This window comes from Callospermophilus lateralis, chromosome 8 (assembly GCF_048772815.1).
Source record: "Callospermophilus lateralis isolate mCalLat2 chromosome 8, mCalLat2.hap1, whole genome shotgun sequence".
Lineage (NCBI taxonomy): Eukaryota > Metazoa > Chordata > Mammalia > Rodentia > Sciuridae > Callospermophilus > Callospermophilus lateralis.
Genome location: NC_135312.1, coordinates 10,750,700 through 10,770,402, shown reverse-complemented (window position 1 = coordinate 10,770,402; position 19,703 = coordinate 10,750,700). Strand labels below are relative to the sequence as shown.

Genomic DNA, 19,703 nt, shown 5'->3' with positions numbered 1-19,703 from the left:
CTTTGATGTTGTGTGTTCATTTTCTCTCCTGGTTACATAGACACTGACTATAGTCAGGATGTGGTGGGTTTGAGATAAATCATTCAATTCTTCCCTTTTGTAGACATGAGTTTTGGAAGCTGTTTGAGTTGTCTGAAAAATGATAATAGAGCTTATGCGGGTAAGTGCTTTATTTACAAGTTATATGGTTAAATACAAATTGTGAAATCTCTAGTTGGAACTGAAACTTCAGTCCTTCAGACTATAACAGGATCTGTCTTCTCTTCATTTAATTATTCTGGAGGTACCATGTCTTGATGCTGGATTTAGGCCAAAAGTCTTGGATTCTAGCCCTGGATAGACTGCTCTGGGACCTCATGCAATGTGTTCCCTAGGCCTCTATATCTTCATCTACAGAAATGGGAAGCTGAGAAAAAGGACTCAGGTAGCATACAGTGGGTCACTAGACCTCACATAAAGCACTTCCCATATGTCATTTCATTTATTCAAGATGGGTGCTTGCAAGTTGGTTAGGGTTCATCTTCAAACAACAATCAATTTAGAGGGGGAAGAAAGCCCTGGGAGTTGAATAGATGTGCAGAAGAGGTATGGGAAGAAGAGATTCTAGCATTTGAGTCCTATGATTATAAGATATCAGTATTATTGCCTATCAGCAGATCAGAAAAGGGGAGGTCCATGTGTGTGCATGTGTGCATGTGTGCGCAATATTGTAGAAAAGTATGCCCATTTATTTTATAGTGTGATCTGATTTTCAGTTACTACTAGTCATCAGAATAGTTGCCAATATTTGCATTTACACTAAAGTAGATCTATATGAGTATGTTTAGCAGTAAACTCCTGGCTCTGTTGTGTTGCTGCCTGTTTTGTGCTGGTCATCACAAGAAAGAACATTTGAGTTTATTTCATTTTGTCCATTTGATTTCATACTTGTTTCTAGATTAGTAGGCTATTAATATATCTTTAGGATTTATGATTTCTTACAGGATTCACATACAGTGTATCTTACATTTATATTCGTGAAATATTGTTTTCTGCTGTGAAATAGCATTCACTCTGATGTTATTGATGAGAAATTTTTATAACTTTCTAATTTAAAAAGTATCTTTGTAAAAAACGGATGTGTTCACACACATTGTAGGCTTGAACGAGAATGGATTATCTCAGGACTAGACTGCTCAAAAGACGCCAACTCTCTTCCTGTTGGAGAGCAAGACCTAGTTCCCCTTGTATTTTTGTGGCATTTGTCCTCCTTTGTTAGACATCGAGAACTGTCATGAAATCATAGCGACACTTGCTCCCAAGCAAGTCCACTTGGTGTACAGGAGAAGTCACCCCTCCTGGGTCATCTCCCCCTCATCTTTCATATCTTAGGCGAGCCCCTTGTGGCCTTTCAGAGGCACGCTCTGGTCATCAGTGTCCTTACATTTGATGTCTTCTCTCTCTCATTCAGGTAAAAGTACTCAATTATAACTTGTGCTGGTGTCAGAAGTTTCTGACCCACCTGAGGCCACTACATGTCTGATGACCATGCGGATGACCTGGAATAATCAAAGAATCACTGCTTCAGAAAGACATGGATGACTACATGTCAGTTCACAGACGTAATGGAAAATTCTTTGTAGGTCGCTCTGTACCTGCTGGTTCTAGCCCAGCCTTTCCTCCTTCCCTGGAGTTCCATAGTCATGAGATCATAGGATTTGGCTCTCAGGTTCCTTCTTGTACTCTTCTTGAGGTGAATAAGCAACATTGGTAGACGGCTTCTATTTAATTGGAATGCCAGCTGCACCACCTTGAATCTCCTTCCTCAAATCTGCAGTAGCTCATGTTCCAATCATTGCTGATGCTCTTGGCCTTAAGCTCAGCTCAATTGAATATAAAAGGCTTCCAGGACTCCCAGTAGCCATGGAGCTAAGCTGCTCAAAACACCCCAACACTATTCCTATTAGGGAGAAAGACTCCTAGTTCTTTTTGTGTTGTTGTTGTGTCTGTTTTCTCCTCTCATATATCCTGAAAACAGTAGCAACTAGCTCTCCCAAGAACAGGTAGTATTTATAAAGTAGATTTCATTGTGAACTTGACTTCATTCTTCAGTCTTCAATTGGAAACTGAAAACCAAAACTATAAGAGGTAATATGTATGGATTATCTATTGATATTCTCAGAATGTTCCAAGATGTATATCATTGGATAGAAAGATTTAAAGTTATATAGAAAAATAGCAATCATGGCTGGTATTAAAATGTGTTTCTACATTTATCCTAGGAAAATAGTAGGAACGAAGCCCAAGTTCAGTCTGCATCCTGTAGCGGGTTCTGAAACTATTCTGAGTTTCCCTGGGGGAGCTTTCTCATTTCTTTCTTCTAGAGAAATGCCATGTTTCTTTGAACACGAGTTTAGTTGGGTACATGATTTACTAACAACTGTCCTTGGTATTGAAAATGAAATGTGGGAAAATTCAATTCTTTGATTCTTTTCCGTTGGAGTTGTTAAGCTAGGCCATCAAGGGTTAGGGAAGATGGAAGAGTAGCCTGCTTGAACTAGGAGAGAATGAGGCCCATCGGTATTCAAGGAGAGAGAGAGAGAGAGAAAGATACACACCTGCTGAGCTTAAGACCCTGTCCCAGCCTGAGGTTCCTAGAAACTCCTTCAATTTTGTGTTTATCCCTAGATACTTCCCAGTTTTTCTAGGCCACCAAGTTCCTTCTTTGCCTAAGCTAGTTTGCACTGGGTTTCTGTCATTTGCAACCCAAAGAGCCCTGACTAACACAGTGCCTAGGACACAGTGGGTGACTAATGCTTGGGTGAAAAGTTGGCAAGAAGAGTGGAAGGGGAAAATGATAATTTTACCAAGTGAGGAGGTTGGAATCCTGACAGATTCCTTCAGTGGGTACAGTTCTGAAAAGGAGCGGCTCCAACAGGTTGCAGCACCTTTCCCATATGATTCCATCTCCGTCTCCCAACATGGCAGAGCCTCTCCGAAGGCCAAGTTTGCATGTTGGTACCTCTGTGATCCTGGAGTTCAGCACCACTGAGAGCACAGTAGATGTCCAGTTACAGAAGGACAGAATGACAGCAAGGAAGGAAGAAGGAGGGAAGGAAGGGGGCTTTGAGGGCTGTTTTTTAACTACTTTAACCTATTTTGTAATTATGAGTCTGCATTTTATATTATGCTTTACCTGCAATGTCCAATTTGGCTTTATTATTATTACTATTATTAGTATTAGTAGTAGTAGTTTGGCACTGTAGATTGAACCCACAGGTACTTAAACCACTGAACAACAACCCCAGCCCTTTTCATATTTTTATGTAGTGACAAGGTCTCTCTGAGTTGCTTAGGGCCTCTAAAGTTGCTGAGGGTAGCTTTGAACTTGCAATCTTCCTGTCTCAGCCTCCTAAGCCACTGGGATTATAGGAGTGTGTCACCATGCCAGGCTCCATTTGGCATTTTTATTTTTGGATTAGTTGCTTCTTAGAATGTGATAATCACATCCTTTCTCATTTGAAATTTGCCTTTTTTTATCTGTATGAATTTCTCTATCTTTAAGCATCTCTTCTCAATTTAGGAATAGCAGAGGATTTCACTTTTAAAAACGATGCTTTTTGTCATTAAAGAAAATGTTCATAATAGCAAGGATGAATGAACACCCCCCGCCCCCAAGGTACTGGGGATTGAACTCTTACTCTTGAGACAGGGTCTCATTATATGGCTGAGGCTGGACTTGATTTTGAGATTCGCCCTGTCTCAGCTTCCCAAGTAGCTGGAATTACAGGTGTATGTCACCCACATGCGGCCATAACAACTGCCTTCTAAAGAAAATTCCTAACTTATCCTCTGGGAGGGCAAACAATCTATCATTCAGATTGGGGGTCTAGTGCATCTAACCAAATAAGAAGTAGGCTTATCTTTAATTGAGGGACGGTTTCTGTCAGTCCTGTTGGGTGAAGTTGGCATCAGACCTGAGAGCTCCGAGACATAAGGCACCCGGGGACAAAGACTCCTGATCTAGCATTGGTTTTCTATCATTTGGATAAGAAGAGACAACTGAGTTAAGAGGAGTTGAAAAGAAGGCATTTCTTCTAAATACACTTAGCTAAATCACTTTAAAGGTATTCCTTTTTCATTTGTACTGAGCTGTTTCTTCGTGCTGGGAACCCTACCAAGTTCACAAGGATTCACAAGGAGAATGGAATTCACACCTGCCCCCCTGAGTCGCTCTTGGGCAGAGGGGCTGAGAGAGAAAGATGGATGAGCCGTCCATGAAAGAAATGGTCTCTACCTGTCCATCTTTGTCTCTGCTTCTACAGCATGTCAAAAACTCCTAGGTGGAAGGTCTGTTTGGACCTGAGACTGAAAATATAGGACACATGCATTTAAAAATTCTTTTTAAAGGGGGGAGCATATTGCACAGAACAATGGAAAAACAGCTTTGGGCATCAGACAGACCTGAATAAATGGAGGAAAAGGTTAAAATAAGTAAATAAACAAACTGCAAAACTATTAATTTTGAAAGAAAAATGTTGTGCTTTGAATACCTGGAAGGTTACATAATCATATAAAAAAGACTGGATGGACAAGTCAATGATCAACTTAATGGGTAACCTGTTTTGGGGAAAAAAACAACCAAACAGGTAAACTGTCTCTTCCATTTAGTTGAAACCCCTGGGCCTCTGTCCTGTACACCTTAAGACCTCCAGAAGGCCTCATTCCCCAGCTCCACCCCTCTAAGCAACACCCTGGGAAGACCTCAGCCCTCGGACTTTTCCTTCTTTTAACTTCTTTTGCTCTGTGAGGCAGTAGGACAAGCCCCTTTCAGTGGAATGATTTTCTTTCTCTACTTCCCTATTCTTACCCAATAGGTAGGAAGATCTACCCTCTTAAAAACATTGGGAGGGGTAGATAGTTGGAGATCCTACTTGTGAGATCACTCTATATTTGTCTTTCTGTGGCTAGCTTATTTCATTTAGCAAGATGTCTTCCAGGTTCATCCATGCTGTGGCAAATGGGAGGATTTCATTCTTTTTTTACTCCTGAATAGTATTCCACTATTAAAGGCTTGATTCACCAGCCCATGGTGCTACCACCACTGGGATGTGGTAGAATCTTTAGGAGGTGGGGCCTATGGAAGGAAAAAAAAGGTCTATGAAGTTGGTCTCCATGAAGGGGATATTGGGACCCTTAACCCTCCTTTCTCTCTTTTTGATTACTGGTGGCCAAAAGGTGAACAGTTTCCTCCACCGCATGTACTGTGTCATCACAGGCTCTAAAGTACAGGATCAATTGATAGTGAAATGAAACCTCCAAAACTGTGACTCAAAACTTCATCCTGTTTTTAAGTTGATTATCTCAAGTATTTTGTCACAGTAATGGTAAGCTGAATAACACATCCACTGTGCATATATACCACATTTTCTTCATTTATCCACCGATAGACAATGAGGTTGTTTCTTTAACTTGGGTCCTATGAATAGTGATGTGATGCTTAGAGGGGGGACAGAGGGACAGGAAGATGTTGGTCAGAAAATACATAATTGCAGTTATATAGGAGAAATAAATTTAAAGAGATCTATTATACAGCACGGTAACTATGGTTAATGATGACTATTCTTGAAAAATGCAAAGAAAGTAGATGTTATATGTTACCATGAAAAATGATGACCATGAAGTAATGTATTCATTAATTGGCCATCACTAATAATTTTAAAACATTATGTTGTTTATTTAAAAAAAAAAAAAGCACTGGAAGTAAATACTGTCCTTTTGTATTCAGCCTCCCACTCCCCATTGGCTGCTTCCCAAAGGGAAAGGAGGAATGGATCTGAAAGATAGTTGGCTGGAGCCCAAGATCCTGGTTCTAGGTTTTGGGCTGAGCAAGGTGAAGCTTCTCTCTGGCTGGACTGTCTTAGCTGTCTCCAGGGGATCTCCATAATCTCTTTGGCACTCCACATATGAGCTCACTAGAGCAGCTGTATCGGCCCAGCTGTCTAGGTGGGGAGCGTCATTCACGGTAGGTGGACTAGGCAGCTGCCTGGTCTTGGGTCCAGGTGGTGTTCTGCCAGCTAGACTTACCCATAGGGCAACTGATAACCCGATCCCTGACTCCAGTGCATTTCCAAATTAGTTTAGAACTTCTAAAGGGGACAGATAAGATTAATTGGGCTCCCTCATGCCCTACTCTCCATGTTAATTATTCTCTGTTTTCTAATTTTAACCCACGATTTAGAGCTTCATGATATCAGTGTTTCATGCTGAAATGGATGGACGAATGAAAAGATGGACTGAAGGCTGATCCATGCCTAAGTTCATACTGTCTCGATCACTAATTATATCATGTGTCTTTGTCATGTAACCAAAGAGATGATGAATCCCTCATGGGCTGAGCACAGGTTTGTGCTTGTTTTGCAAATCTGCTCCCAGGATCCCATTTCTTTACAAAGTAGCCATTCATTAATACTTGTCTCTGATAACAACGTTTTATAGAAACTTCTAATTTTTAAAAGGGGCACATCCATATATCATCTCAATCCTGACACTGACTCGAGGAGGCAGAGAAAATCATGATCATTCTTACTTTTCAATTAAAGGGACAAGTCCAGGGAGGGACAGGGACCTGCCCAGAGCCACAGAGCAGTGAGACAGCAATGCCACTGCCCAGAGTCTCTGAGCTGAAACTGTCTTCTCTGCTCCTCACTGCACTTCCCAGAAGGATCATTATACCCCCTCACACTGTTTTATCAGGGCCGAAATATTTCAAATTCAAATTAACGAGAGTTTCTGAAGGAAGAGGTCCCAGCAAAGCAAGAGCCATAGTTAACAAGGAGAGGAGACAAGACCATTGATCACAGCCAACCCTTACTAAGCTCTGTTTTAAGTACTCAGATGCTGCCATGTTTGGAAATGGTTCATCTGCTCCCCGCCAAAGGTTCAGGCAGAGGAAATTTTAAGAGATGGGCCTGGTGGAAGGTGGTTGGGTGGTACGGCACTGTCCTCAGAAGAGGTTGATACTAGCCTCCTGGAGTGAATTAGTTCTCAAGAGGATGCATTGTTACAGCGCAAGTTCAGCTGTTTTGGGCTTTCTCTCTGGCTCCTGCCACTGTGATGCCTTCCACCATAAAGCCCTCAGCAGAGCCAAGCAGATACTGATGTGCTGCCCCAGAACCCTGAGCTAAATAACCTTCTTTTCTTTATAAAGTTCTAACCTGCAAAGTTTTTTGTTATTAGCAATATGAAACAGACCAATACATGTGTATCATCTCATTCAATCTGCACAGTAGTCCTAGGAGGTAGACATTATTTCTGTGTCTATTTCATAGATGAAGAAATTGAGGCACAGAGAGATTGAGGACTAAACTCATCCAAGAAGTAGTACAGGGAAGACTCAAATTGGGCAGTTTGGTACAGAGCCTAGTACAATACAATAAAAAGGATTTATAGGTGTAGCAAATCTCCAGTTAGATCATAAAGAGATAACAAGTGGGAAATTATCCTGCAGTGTATGTGTGATAACTGAAGAGAAAAGAGAGGGTCAAAAGACAAAAAATAGAAATTAGGGTGGCTACTCTGAATACGCAAATAAAGATGCTGAAGGAGTATTCCTGGATAGGAAACTCATTCTTTGTATATGAAGGGACTAGAAGGGACAAGGTATCTGCTGTTTGTTCTTCATGCTCCCTAGGAATTATTAAAAAAAAAAAAAAAATCAAAGTGGAAGTTAAAATTCAGCACCCCAAGCTCTCCAATAAGCAAGGCCTTCTGTTTCATCTTGATGTGGACTGGACGGGGAGAGAAGGGGAAAGAGGGGAGGTACCTTTCTATACAAGGTCTCCAGCTCTGCCTTGGTGCTTTGCTCCCGAGTTGACAGCAGCGGCCTGGAGGGAAACGGCCTGATGGGGCTTGGCAGAGCTAGGATTCTGCCGTCATCTCCGAACCACCTCCTTCCCTGCAATGGAGCAGACAGAGGGACCAAAATCGTTTCTCTTTGGATAGAAAATGGTTAACAAAACAAACCATTTTAGGGAAATTCTGTGTTGACATTCATATTCCACGTACTTCATCCTACCCCAGTAGGACTTTAAGGGTTTGTGTCCACTGGAAATTGAGCCTTCACTACCACGCCCTAAAATTCCCTGACTATCCGTGTCCCTGGGAAAGTTCAAGAAAAAGCTTAAATGAAAACTTGAGAAAAAATGTATGTTCTGTTCATTAAAGATTTAATGGGGAAACAACTATAGAAGACAAACTTGAAATCGAGAACAGTCAGCCTATGGACACTTTAAAAATTCTGTGAAACAGGGAAAGGTTGCCAGCATCTGATTAGCAGCAGAAAGCTCAGATTCGGCTGGAGGAGGCTGGGTTGTTTGAGGATCATGAAATGTTCGTAAGATAAGTTAAACACACACACACACACACACACACACACACACACACAAGAATGAATCACCTTCTGTACACAAACCCAAAAGAAAAGGACAGTATTGGACACAGAGGTGTTTGGTACCCCCGGGATCCCAGGGGAGCAGGCCCACACTCACAGGCTCCTGCACCAGCAGTCGGTTCTCCATGATGTTCTGATTGGTGGGTGCCACTTCTGGTCTTGCCCCAATGTAAAGGCCTTCGTCTTCGAGGAATCTGGGCAGCACATTCTCAGGAAGCTTCTTATAGGTCGGCACTAGAGAGTCCACAAATAGATAAAGGTCAGTGTCAGCCTCAACATCTCAAACCCTGCTTGGTGAATTTAAGCAATCACCAGAGATTTCATTCATGTTCTTGGGAACTGCAGATTTACCAAAATTAATTTCCAGAAGCATAACCGAGGAAAAGAAGAATGTGTGGACAGCACATGAAAAATTCAGGACCTGACTCTGCAGTGTGGCCTACGGAGAAGAATCATCATGAAATATTCACATCAGAGGGCCCAGGGACATGTTTCAGCTCTAGTACCCTTCAACCCAGTGAATCCAGGCCAGCCATTTCTTCAAGCTGTTCTTTCTGTACAACAGATAATGGTTTTTACTTCACTGTGTTCTTGGCAGAATGTATGACATAAAGTATGAGGGCATGCTCTGTAAACATAGAAGCTTCTTTGAGGGCTGGGGTGTAGCTCAGTTGCTGTGCTTGCCTAGCACTTGCAAGGCCCTGGGTTTGATTCCCAGCACTGGGCGGGGCGGGGTGGTGGTGGTGGTGTGTGGGGGGGGTCTCATTGAGTAAATGTGACTGTTACCTCATGGATTTGTTCATTCTTTCTTCATTCATAGAACAAATCCTCCCTGAGAGCCTCCTCGTGCCCAGCACTCTCCAGGCTTTACACTGTAAGCCAGGCCCTGCCCTGTGACCCCACTTAGGTGCTAAGGGGAGCCATGTGCAGCACCAAGAAATTAAGGCGCACACAGGGTCATGCCAGAGAGTGATGTGAGATGTAGAAAATGCAGAGGTGACAGTGATTTAGGGAGGGGAGGGGTTCATTGGAGGTGACTGGATATACAATGGCACCTGCAGGTTGAGAAGGAAGGAACTGGCGATGGGGCAGGAGAGCGAATCCATTGAGGGCAGAGTGTTTACAGCCATGTTCCACACAGGGACCATTCCATCAATGGCACGCTGCATGTGTGATGGCCATCCCATAGGGTCATAACAGGACTGAGGTCCCTACCATCAGGTGTCACTTGCCTACAGTTCTCAGGACAGTAACACGTGGTGGGGTGCTAGCCTGGAAGTCTCAGGCTCCAACACAGAGCCTATCTGTGCAGCGGGGCAGGCAGGTCTGCCTAAGAGCATCCTGTGATGTGCACAGTCACAGACTCACCTGGGCATGCATTTCTCAGAACGTGTTGTCCCCATTGTTCTGCAATGCATGACTGCACTTAAGACTGGGCATGCTGGGGAAGCAGAATCTTCCAGAACATTCTGGGGGAGTGAGCAGACCAGGGAGCAAGCAAGGGGAGCTTTCGGGTACAGAGAGGGTTCTGGGGCTCTGTGCTGGGGAGGAACTCAAGCAGATCAATGATTCCAACCAGACCACCGGGTCTGTTGTGGCCAAGTGAACCAGAAGAGACTGAGAAGTTGGGAGAGGGTGCCCTGTATGGGTCAGGATGTCACTTCAGAATTCAAGGTTACTGTGAACTTGTTATCTGTGTTGTCATTATCTCACTCTGAGCCACAGCAATCCCCAACGGTGCTAGGTGGCCACTTGGCCACTGCATTCCTGCATATCCACCAACTAACACCAGTGTCCTAGAAAAACCCATCTCTCCTCCTCAGAAAATATGGGGCAAGCTAATGCTTCACCTCCGTTCACAGGCCAGATACCAGCTCATCATGAATCTAGCTAGTGGTCTCCAAAATTTCCATCCAAACATTTTTAATTGCTCATCCAATATATGTTTGCTTATTTATTATTACTCATGCACTGCTGTGCTTCCAAAATTAATCTAAGAAAGAATGAGGCCATAAATAAACATAAGCAGGGTCTTGGTGTGCTCTTCCTACACCCCTGGCGGGTGAGCAAACTCTCCTTTGGAAGCCACTGCTCTCAACAATAGTAAAGTGGCAGAGACGGGGAGTTAGATTTTTGAAGACCTACTATGTGTGAGACACAATACTAGGCACTTCACTCATGTTATTCCTTCAATGCTCACAATCAAAATAAATGCCAAAGTCATTTTTAATGTGGTGGCTCTAATATAGGACTTATATGTTTGAGTAAGTCCACACACGAGATGACAGAACATCTGTTTTAGGACTTAGATATTCTGTCATCTCATGTGTGAACTATTAGGGCTGGTAAATAGGAGGACCTGCGGGCACTCTTAGAGGAAAAGAACAAAAAGACCAGGCTACAAAGGAAGCCTAGAGTAATAAGGCAGGTTCACTGGATGTTGCCAACTCCAGAACCGTGCCACACCCCCGAGGGCGAGAAACCTCACCCAGCCTGAATCTCAGGGCCTCACTTATTTTTGGTCCCTAGAACTGGCCACTGATCTGATGAAGAGGCCCTCATAGCTCCCTGTTGTTTCTTTTATATTCTCTGGATGACTATTTTTTAGTGGATTTTTTCTCATGGTCTACATTTTTTTAAGATTTTTTTCTTGACTGCTAAATCAGGTTAGACCTTTCATATTTAACAAGACCATCCTTATATATCAGCCATATTTCACCTGAAGGAAAAAGAGGATATCCATGCTGAGCAGGCAAGTGGAAAGAGGAAGTACCTGTCAGTCTACTGGGTATGAAGAGGATTTCTTTTTCCTTCTGCAGCCAAACATGGACACTTTCATAATCTGCAGGTCTGACAGCCACAAAATCATTGGCCACGTGATCCAAGCCCAAAAGGAAGTCCTCGGCATCCTTACCATTCAGTAGCCCTTCCTCATCCTGCAAGATATTAAAAATCAACAAGAAAAAAATCAGACCAAGATTTTTAATTAGGGAAAATAATTATTGATAACTGAGCTTATCAAACTTAACAGGTCTTGCAACAAAATCACCTTTACCTTTTCTTGCGTTTCATGAAAGCACAGAATTGTTGACCTTTCATATTTAACAAGTGGGTTTTTTCACTAATATATCTGGGAGATGTCAAAATCAGAGAGTGCTGACGCAGAAGGGTCAAAAATCCCGACAAAGCTGACCTCCTTTTGATGTTTATGTAAAGAACTTGGCCACATAAGTCATGTGGCATTTAACCTTCCAGCCAGCATGGACCTAGGGCTGGGGTCACAGGCTATGCTTGGATGGCTTGGCTCTGAAGCCCAGCTTCGCCTCCTGCTGCCTGGGGGACTGGGGAACGTATTTAACCTTCTGATTCTCAGTTTTATCAGCCATAACGTGGGGGATGTTAATAGAATTTACATCTCAGGACTTCATGAGGACAAGAGAAAATCAGGCATGTACAATTTCTAAGCCCAGGGACTGTATTACCTGAAGTATGCGAATTTTGTTTATTTTTCAAACTTTTTCTCCTTCTTCTCTTTCTTTACCTATATCCTTTCTATTTCTCCTCTTATTCTAAAAATGCAAACTGGCATCCATGTTTGAGCAATACCTTTTAAACCTGTGGGGACTTCCACACTGTCCTTCAGAACTTGCCTCTAAGGAGTAGAGTGTGGTGGAAGTGACAGCATAGAACTTCCGAGACTGGGTCCCCCAAGGAGCTATGGCTTCCTCTGAGTCTCTCTCTTGGATCACTTGTTCTGGGGGAAGCCATCTCTCAGGTCATGAGAACTCAAGCAATTTTATGGGATGGTCCCCAAGGAGGGATGCACAAGCCACCTTGCAGACAGATCCTCCAGTCCCAGCCACCTCCAAATGTCTGCAGACTCGACCGTCTGGACTGCGATCATGAGAGACTCCAAGCCAGAGTGACCTGAATACTGCCTTGTTAAATGAATACTGTAGAATAAAGTGAAATGTTCCTAAGCTTTCACAGACCTAGCTAGGAAAATACATTTCTGGGAAGCATGCTTTGAGGGAGAAGATCATAAGTGAAGCACAGAAATAAGCCAACTATGCAAATTTTGGCATGTTCGGCTGTTTTCCATTTTCAATTTTGAATGTGGCAAAATATATGTAATATAGAATTTACCATTTCAATGATTTTGAGTGTACAACGCAGCAGCATTGAGCACATTCACATTGTTGTCTTATCAACCCCACTACCCATCTCCAGAAATCTGAAACTATACTCATTGAACAATAGCTCCCATTCCTTTCTTCCCCCAGACCAATGGAGACCACTATTTTAGCTTCTGTCTCTATGATTTTGATTACTTTAGTTATCTCATGGAAGTGAATCACACAATATTCATCACTCTCTGAATGTCTTCTTTCATTTAGCATAATGTCTTTAAGGGACATCTGTGTGGCAGCAGATGTCAGAATCTCTTTCCTTTTGGAGGCTGAATGGCTTTCTATTGCATTTCTGTGCCACGATTGGCTCATCCGTTTATCTGTCAGTGAGCTGCTTCCTCTTTTTGGCTTTTAGGAACACTGGTGTCCAAATCTCTATTCAAGTCCCCGTTTTCAAAATTTTGTGATATATCCTCAGAGTAGAACTCATGGATCATATGGTAATAGTGTTTAAAATTTGAAGAGTCACATACTGCTTATAGTAGCTGTACTATTCTCTATGCCCCCAGCAGGCACAAGAGTCCAGTTTCTCCACATCCTCACCCAAACTCATTCCTGTATATTTTTAATAACAGCCATTCTGATGGGCACGAAGTGGTATCTCACTGTGGTTTTAGTTTGCATTTTCCTAATGCCTAGTGTTGTCAAAAATCTTTTCACCTATCTATTGGTCATCTGTATATCTCCTATGGAGAAAGGTTTAGTTAAGACCTTTGCCTAATGGGATCCCATTAATATATACAATTCTTATATGTATCAGTTAAAAACTAAATTTAAAAAAGACCTTGTCCATATATATATTTATTTTAGTTGTAGATGGGCACAATACCTTTATTTTGTTTATTTATTTTTTATGTGGTGCTGAGGATCGAACCCAGAGCCACACACATTTGCGGGAAGCACTTTCCTACTGAACCACAACCCCAGCTCGACCTTGTCCCTTTTTAAGTGGTAAGTTTTCCTTTTGTCTTACAAACACCCATCAGTGGAATCTGGGTTGTAGCTTGGTTCTGGTATTGGACACACAAAGCTGCTCACTGGTAAGGTTGTGGGGAGAGGAAGTGCGGCTTCCTTTGCTTTTACCAGCAGTTTGCATGTGAAATGCATGCTAATCGCTGTGCAAAATCTAGCAAGAGAAATCGGTAAACCATGTTATTTCATTTTTTTCCCTACACGAGAAAGAGGGAAAGAGTTAACGAAGGCCCTCACTACTCAAATTGTGGGGTGCACCCAGGAGCTGCAAAGGCCTTGGGAAGCTAACTCCACTCACTAAGCAGCAGGCCTACGGCTTGACTGGGCCACAGGTGAGTTCTCCCTCCTGGCCCTGGCAGATGCCTGGCCACTGCTCTCCTCACTAGGCCATCCCCGTCCTCATCTGTCCGGGCAGTCTTTCCCCTCCTCGTGGCCATCATGTTCAATACCGTTTTGCTTCCTCCCTGGACAGGTGGTTCCTCTTCCTCCCCTGCCTCCTCCTCTTGACTAGTTCCATCTCTGGCTTTCATTTTTGTTTTTTCCTCTGATTCCTCGGGCTCAGGATCAAAGTTGAAAGTAAAGAAGTTATAGGCCTCTTCTGCAGAAGGGAAACCTGGGGGCGCCTAAGGAAAGCAGGGAGCAAGAGCAACTTCAGATGCTTTGTACCAAATGAGTTTCACACAATTAGCTGACAGCCAGCTTGACGCTAATGCTCTCGGGCACATTTAGGCCTCCTAACTGTTGTCTCTGTGGAAAGTGCTAGATGACTGGTAATGAATTTTAACAAGTGCAACAGGCAATTGGAAGCCTTTTTAAGTAAGTAGCTCTAATTAGTTAGTTTCTAAAGAGCCAGCAATTATTTACGTCCCGGTAAGCACATAAATATAGTATTTACAGCAGTAAAAGCTTTAGAAAAGATGATTAATGAACCAAAAATTGGATTCATTGTTCTACAGGCCAATGCTGAGATAATTTTGCTTAATTATGAGAAATATAGAATTTGTTAACTTAAAAAAAATGACCTTTTTTTTTTTTTGGTTTTGGCTCTTTTGTTAGTACTCTCTTCTCTTCCCCATAATGAGAGGTGGTGCAACTTCAGACTGAACAAATTGTCTTATCACTGATATTTCCTGCCTTCTATGCACCCCCCTTCTCCAAATGAGGCAGTTTTGTATCTCTCCAGCTGGATTCTAGGACTTCTGAAAGTAGGAATCTCTTCTCCTTCTTTTTCTTGCATGCTTCATGGGGTAGGAATCAGGAATGCAGATGACCAACTCTTATTGAATATTTTTTAAAGCACAAATAAAGAAACAAGGGTGGTTTCAACAGACAGGATTTCTTACCTGGGGTTTAGACTTGATTTTTTGCTCACGGAACTTGACTCTTGAATAACTTTGGGCATCATCTTTTTGTTGAATGCTTTGTACCTCTTTCCCAGGCTATATGAGTAGAAAAAAAAAAAAAATGATAGACGGATGAACCATTAAAGTCAAGAAGCTAAGGACAAACTAAATTGAGGATAAATCCTCCAAAAACTTCTCTTCTGACCACCGATGCATTTCATCATTCCAAAGAAATGAAATGCTTATGAACTTCAAATATCCTTGAAGGTCAAGACTGAAAAAATACAAAATTTTATGCTCAATAAACCCTAAAATGAAAAGGGTTATTTCATCCTGTAGATCAGTAAATTATCCATGGCATAGAAGATCATTTCCAAACAGTTTATAAAGAAAAGTTTCAGTAATGTCTGATCGTAAATAAGTCCAATGCGGCCTCCTCAATCCCATTTCAGTGGGCTCCAAGGGCACCCATCAGAGGACTGAATCCCCCTGTACCTCCAGTAGCTGCTAATGTGCCTGTCACCCCCACTGAACTCCTCAAGGTCAGGCTATTATAGGTCCAGGTATGGCTCACTGTGTTCTGAGCCTATTGGACTCATGACAGGCAGGCATCTCCCATGAAGCTGGCTGGGCAAGAGGTAGAGTGTGTTAAAGGATCACATCCTAGGTCACCTGGACAGTGAACCAAGATCACAGGTAGAGAAATTTTGGTCGTATCTAGTGGAGGCCAGGTTGTTCAGTATTATTTCCATTTGATGTTTATGTGTTCTCAGAGGTTTGCATTCAAAGAGATTAAGCCGTGGCTTGTGTTGGTGAACTTAGATTACTGACCAAGGTATTCCAACTGGTTTTCCCTTTTCACTCTGACTATAGCTTCTGATGATGGAGCACACTTACATAGAGAGGGCAGATCATGTGCCAGGAGTCATCAGAAACTCTTTGAACACACATTACCTCACTGAATCCACAAGGCAATACCCAGAATGAGGTCCTGGTATTATCCCTATTTTACAGAAGTGAAAATGGATCCAGAGAGTAGAGAAGATACATGTCAAAGTAAGATGGTCCACTTCTCACCTCTGTGCCAAATTCAGTCTCCGATTCTCTCTCCTTGGGACTTCGTAAGCGCCTGGGTCGTGGGGTGGGAATTTCCTGCAGCAACACACTTTCTGCTTTGGACTAAAAGTTAAAACAGAAAATTACTGCTACATGTCATGAGGAATGAAAACCTCAGTCACCATCTCACTAGAGAACAACCAGCAATAAGCTCATGGAATATGCCTTCAAGAGATTAGAGCAGGGGAGAATGGATGGAAGAATGACATCAAATGTCATGCATAATCTTCATCAGTGTCAATGAAAAATCCTACTTTAACATTTAGAATTTGAAAAATAAATGGAATGTATTGGGATCTGCATGGTCGGGAGCACCCAAAGCAGGCTGGACACACCCTGCAAAATGGCAATGGGCGGAGAGGAGAATATTCTTGCAATTGCTCACCCTCGCAGCTTGCAGTTTCTCCCTCATGCGTTCCCTCATGGAGAACTCTGCAAAGCCCGTTCTGGAAGCTGATGGAATTGGAGGCAAGCCTTTGAAAATAAAGGAAAATTATTTTAAGTATTTTTTTTTCCTAAAGAGAAAATTAAATTTAAAAAGTGAGAGAATGCAATTTTATTTTGCCAGTTCAGACCTTCACGTAAGCAAACATGAGAAAATGCTGACAACCCTTCTTTTGACATGGTAAGTGTACATCTTGGCTTCTTTGAGACTGACGACTAGAACCTGGGTCTGCCAGGGCCTGTCGCCTTGACTTAACTAAGAATAAAATGAATGACATGTGACTTTCCAACACTTGCCAACTCAATTACCATTTGCTGATTTGAGAACAGTGTTCTCAAATGGATGGCCAATGAGTTTGGGTTTTATGTTTTAATTTTGACCAGAGAAACTTTTCTACAGGATTAGGCCACAGCCCTGGGCTGCATCGCAGAGACGATATTTTGCACATATTATTGAATATAGATGTAAACATCTTGGACCAGTGGGCAGCTATTGTGTCAAATGTATGTTCTCCTCAATCTTCACGGCACTCTGATAATCCAGATAGAGAGGACTCAGGTGTTGCCATCACCAGGTATGGTGAGGATGAAGACTCCAAGGCCCCGTGAAAAGATGACAGCTCCACCATGGCTCACCTAGGTGGCAGAAGGCTTGGGATCAGGTCCCAGTTCTCTGTTCCCTGATGCTCTGAGCCATTACAAAAGCAGTGGAAATAAAATGGAGTCTTTGATAAAAGGAATGTCAATCTGGTGAAGCAGAGTCACTGTTGGAAGAGGAAGAGGTGATGGCAGGAATCTGGGGTTATGTGACGGGGGGCCTCTGGGGAGTCTGGACTGTGTTCTCCAAGAAGGTGGCGGCCTTGAAGAAAGAGAAGGGAGGAATAAGTCAGTGTTGCAGTGTTCTTAGAAGCTGCACCTGGGTGCAGGTACAGGATGGTTGGGTCGAAGTGGGCAAGGCATTGGGGACCCCCCCACTACACCGTCTGGGTATAAGATAATAGGGAAAGGGGGTCCTGGGAGTCAGTGTGACCTCACAGCGATGGACAGGTGGGAGGCAATGAACAGTCTTTGGTGGTGGTAGCAGCAACGGGCATCGTTTGGAACTTCTTAGATATATGAAGTCGTAGGCTGTGCCCCAGCCTATGAGTCAGAATCCAGAGCACCGTCTAGGGATCTAAGCACACTCAGGTCGGAAGGCCCTGGTCTAGAGAAAGAAGGAGAAGGTGTTGCAGGTCCACCTGAGGCTGTTAGGAGGGTGAGGCTCCTGAGGGGGAAGGCCACTGGGCCTTCCAGGGTGAGGTTGCTTAGAGCCAGGATGGGTCAGGGGTGCTTGTCCAGGACACTGAGTACTGGGACAGGGCCAGGCCCAAAGGTAAAGACTTGGGAGCATTTTGACCACAGAGAGCTGAAGGTTTGAGAAGAATGCTGAGAGAGAGATGCTTCAAGAGAGAGGCTCTGACACCGACCACACTGTCACAGGAGGCAGGCTGGCAGCTGAAGTCAGAAGAGGTTAAGGACAAGAGGCAGAGCAAAGGACGTGACGAGCGGCAGAAGCAACACTCTGCCGTCCCCGGCTCCTGCTTTCTGCACACACTGGGGCTTCGCAGCCTATTTGTGCAGCAGGGCCACTCAGGTTCTGTTGTGCTGTCTTCCTTTTGTGACAGAAAGACACACAGAGTATGCCCATCTCGTCCCCAACCACACTTACTCAGTGTCTTCATGGAAGCATGAAATATTCATGGTGACAATTACGATCCTGCCTGTGTATGTGGAGGTTCAAAGTTCTTGAGAAGGATCTCGATCAGCTCACCAAATGGCCTTTGGCATTCTTTTTAAAATCGGTTTTAGAAAGACATTTTTCCACTTTAAACTCGTGTTAACCACATCAGATGACAACCCTGTGACACAGGCCCCGTGTCCTGAGGCTTTTCCTTTGTTGCATCTGTCATATTTGAATCTATGTATCTCTGTGGCTATTTGATTAACACCTGTTTCCTTCCAGGTTGTTAGGTCCTGGTCACAGAGGGGAGGCGCATCCCAAGTGTCACTGAGCGTGTGGTGTGCTGGGTGGGTAACCAGGGCCCTGGTTCCTCTGGAGGTTGTCAGTGCTCTCTGGTTGGCCACCTACCCCAACATCCCCTCTCAGGGAGAGAGAGGTCCTTGCCAAAAATTAATAATAAATTTCTTTGAACACATAAAATCATCTTGCGTATTTACTGACCTTTAAAGGAGATGAAAATATTGAGTTTTTACAGTTCAATCAAAACAGTTATTACTTGTACCTGGTTCACAGAATACTTTTCTGATTCTTTTTTTTTTTGTGGTGCTGGGTACAGAGCCCCGGGCCTTAATCGTGCTAGGCAAGTGCTCTACCAGAGCCACATCTGCAGCCCTTCTGAATTTTTTTTTTTTTTTAAATAGAGACAAGATATTTTATTAAACACTATCACTTCTGAATAATAGTATTATTTTTTTTAAAAAATCTTTAAAAATTTGAAAGAATAAAAAAAAAAGGTCTTGCCTGATATTTTTTGGTAAGGATGGTATTTATTTATTTTCATATACTTTATTTTTGTAGAGCAGTTTAGGTTCACAGCAAAATGAGAGGAAGGCAAGGAGATTTTCCAGAACTCCTTCCCACATGTGGGCACGGCCTGCCTGCACAGAGCGGTAGGTACGATATTCCAACTGACGCATCTACCTGGGCACATGGTTATCACCTGTAGACCACATTTACCTCAGAGTTCACTCTTGGTGGTGTACGTCTGTGGGTCTGCACAGGTGCACAGTGGCACACATCCACTGTCACAGTAGCATACAGAGCAGGCTCACTGCCCTCGAATTCCTCGGTGCTTCTCCTGTTCTTCCCTCAGTATCCCTTGATAACCACTGGTTTTAAAAACTGATCTTTTTTTTTTTTTTTTTTTTTACAGCAAAAGACATTTAGAGGATGTAAGGATTTCCAAATCTGGTCTGTACAGCCACAGAGTGACCTGCCATCTCCCAGCTAGCTTGTGACCGGCTTTCAGGCAAGGACCATGCTAGAGGATTTTGTAGCTGGTAGGCTGCAGTGACAGGCCAGTCGAGGAAGAACACCCAGGGCAGCAGTGAGGGTGTGGGGGGCATCGCACTTAAAAAAGCATTTCAAACAAAACAAACGTACTCCTCATTTGGCTGAAACCAGATGATGATCGTGGCGGTTTCTTT

General features: G+C 43.1%; 1 protein-coding gene across 3 annotated transcripts in view; it reads right to left on the bottom strand.

Annotated features, from left to right (window-relative positions):
* Cc2d2a (coiled-coil and C2 domain containing 2A) overlaps positions 1–19,703 on the bottom strand; it is a 100,783-nt gene that overhangs the window by 59,231 nt on the left and 21,849 nt on the right. For 2 of the 3 annotated variants that reach the window (XM_076864550.2, XM_076864551.2), the window contains 7 exons: positions 16,438–16,526; positions 16,014–16,115; positions 14,937–15,032; positions 14,043–14,216; positions 11,205–11,367; positions 8,529–8,665; positions 7,805–7,936 (listed from right to left, as the gene is read on the bottom strand). In XM_076864550.2, the coding sequence (XP_076720665.2) occupies positions 7,805–7,936; positions 8,529–8,665; positions 11,205–11,367; positions 14,043–14,216; positions 14,937–15,032; positions 16,014–16,115; positions 16,438–16,526 (893 nt within the window). The remainder of the gene's footprint in view (positions 1–7,804; positions 7,937–8,528; positions 8,666–11,204; positions 11,368–14,042; positions 14,217–14,936; positions 15,033–16,013; positions 16,116–16,437; positions 16,527–19,703) is intronic. The other variant, XM_076864552.2, reaches the window with a different exon arrangement.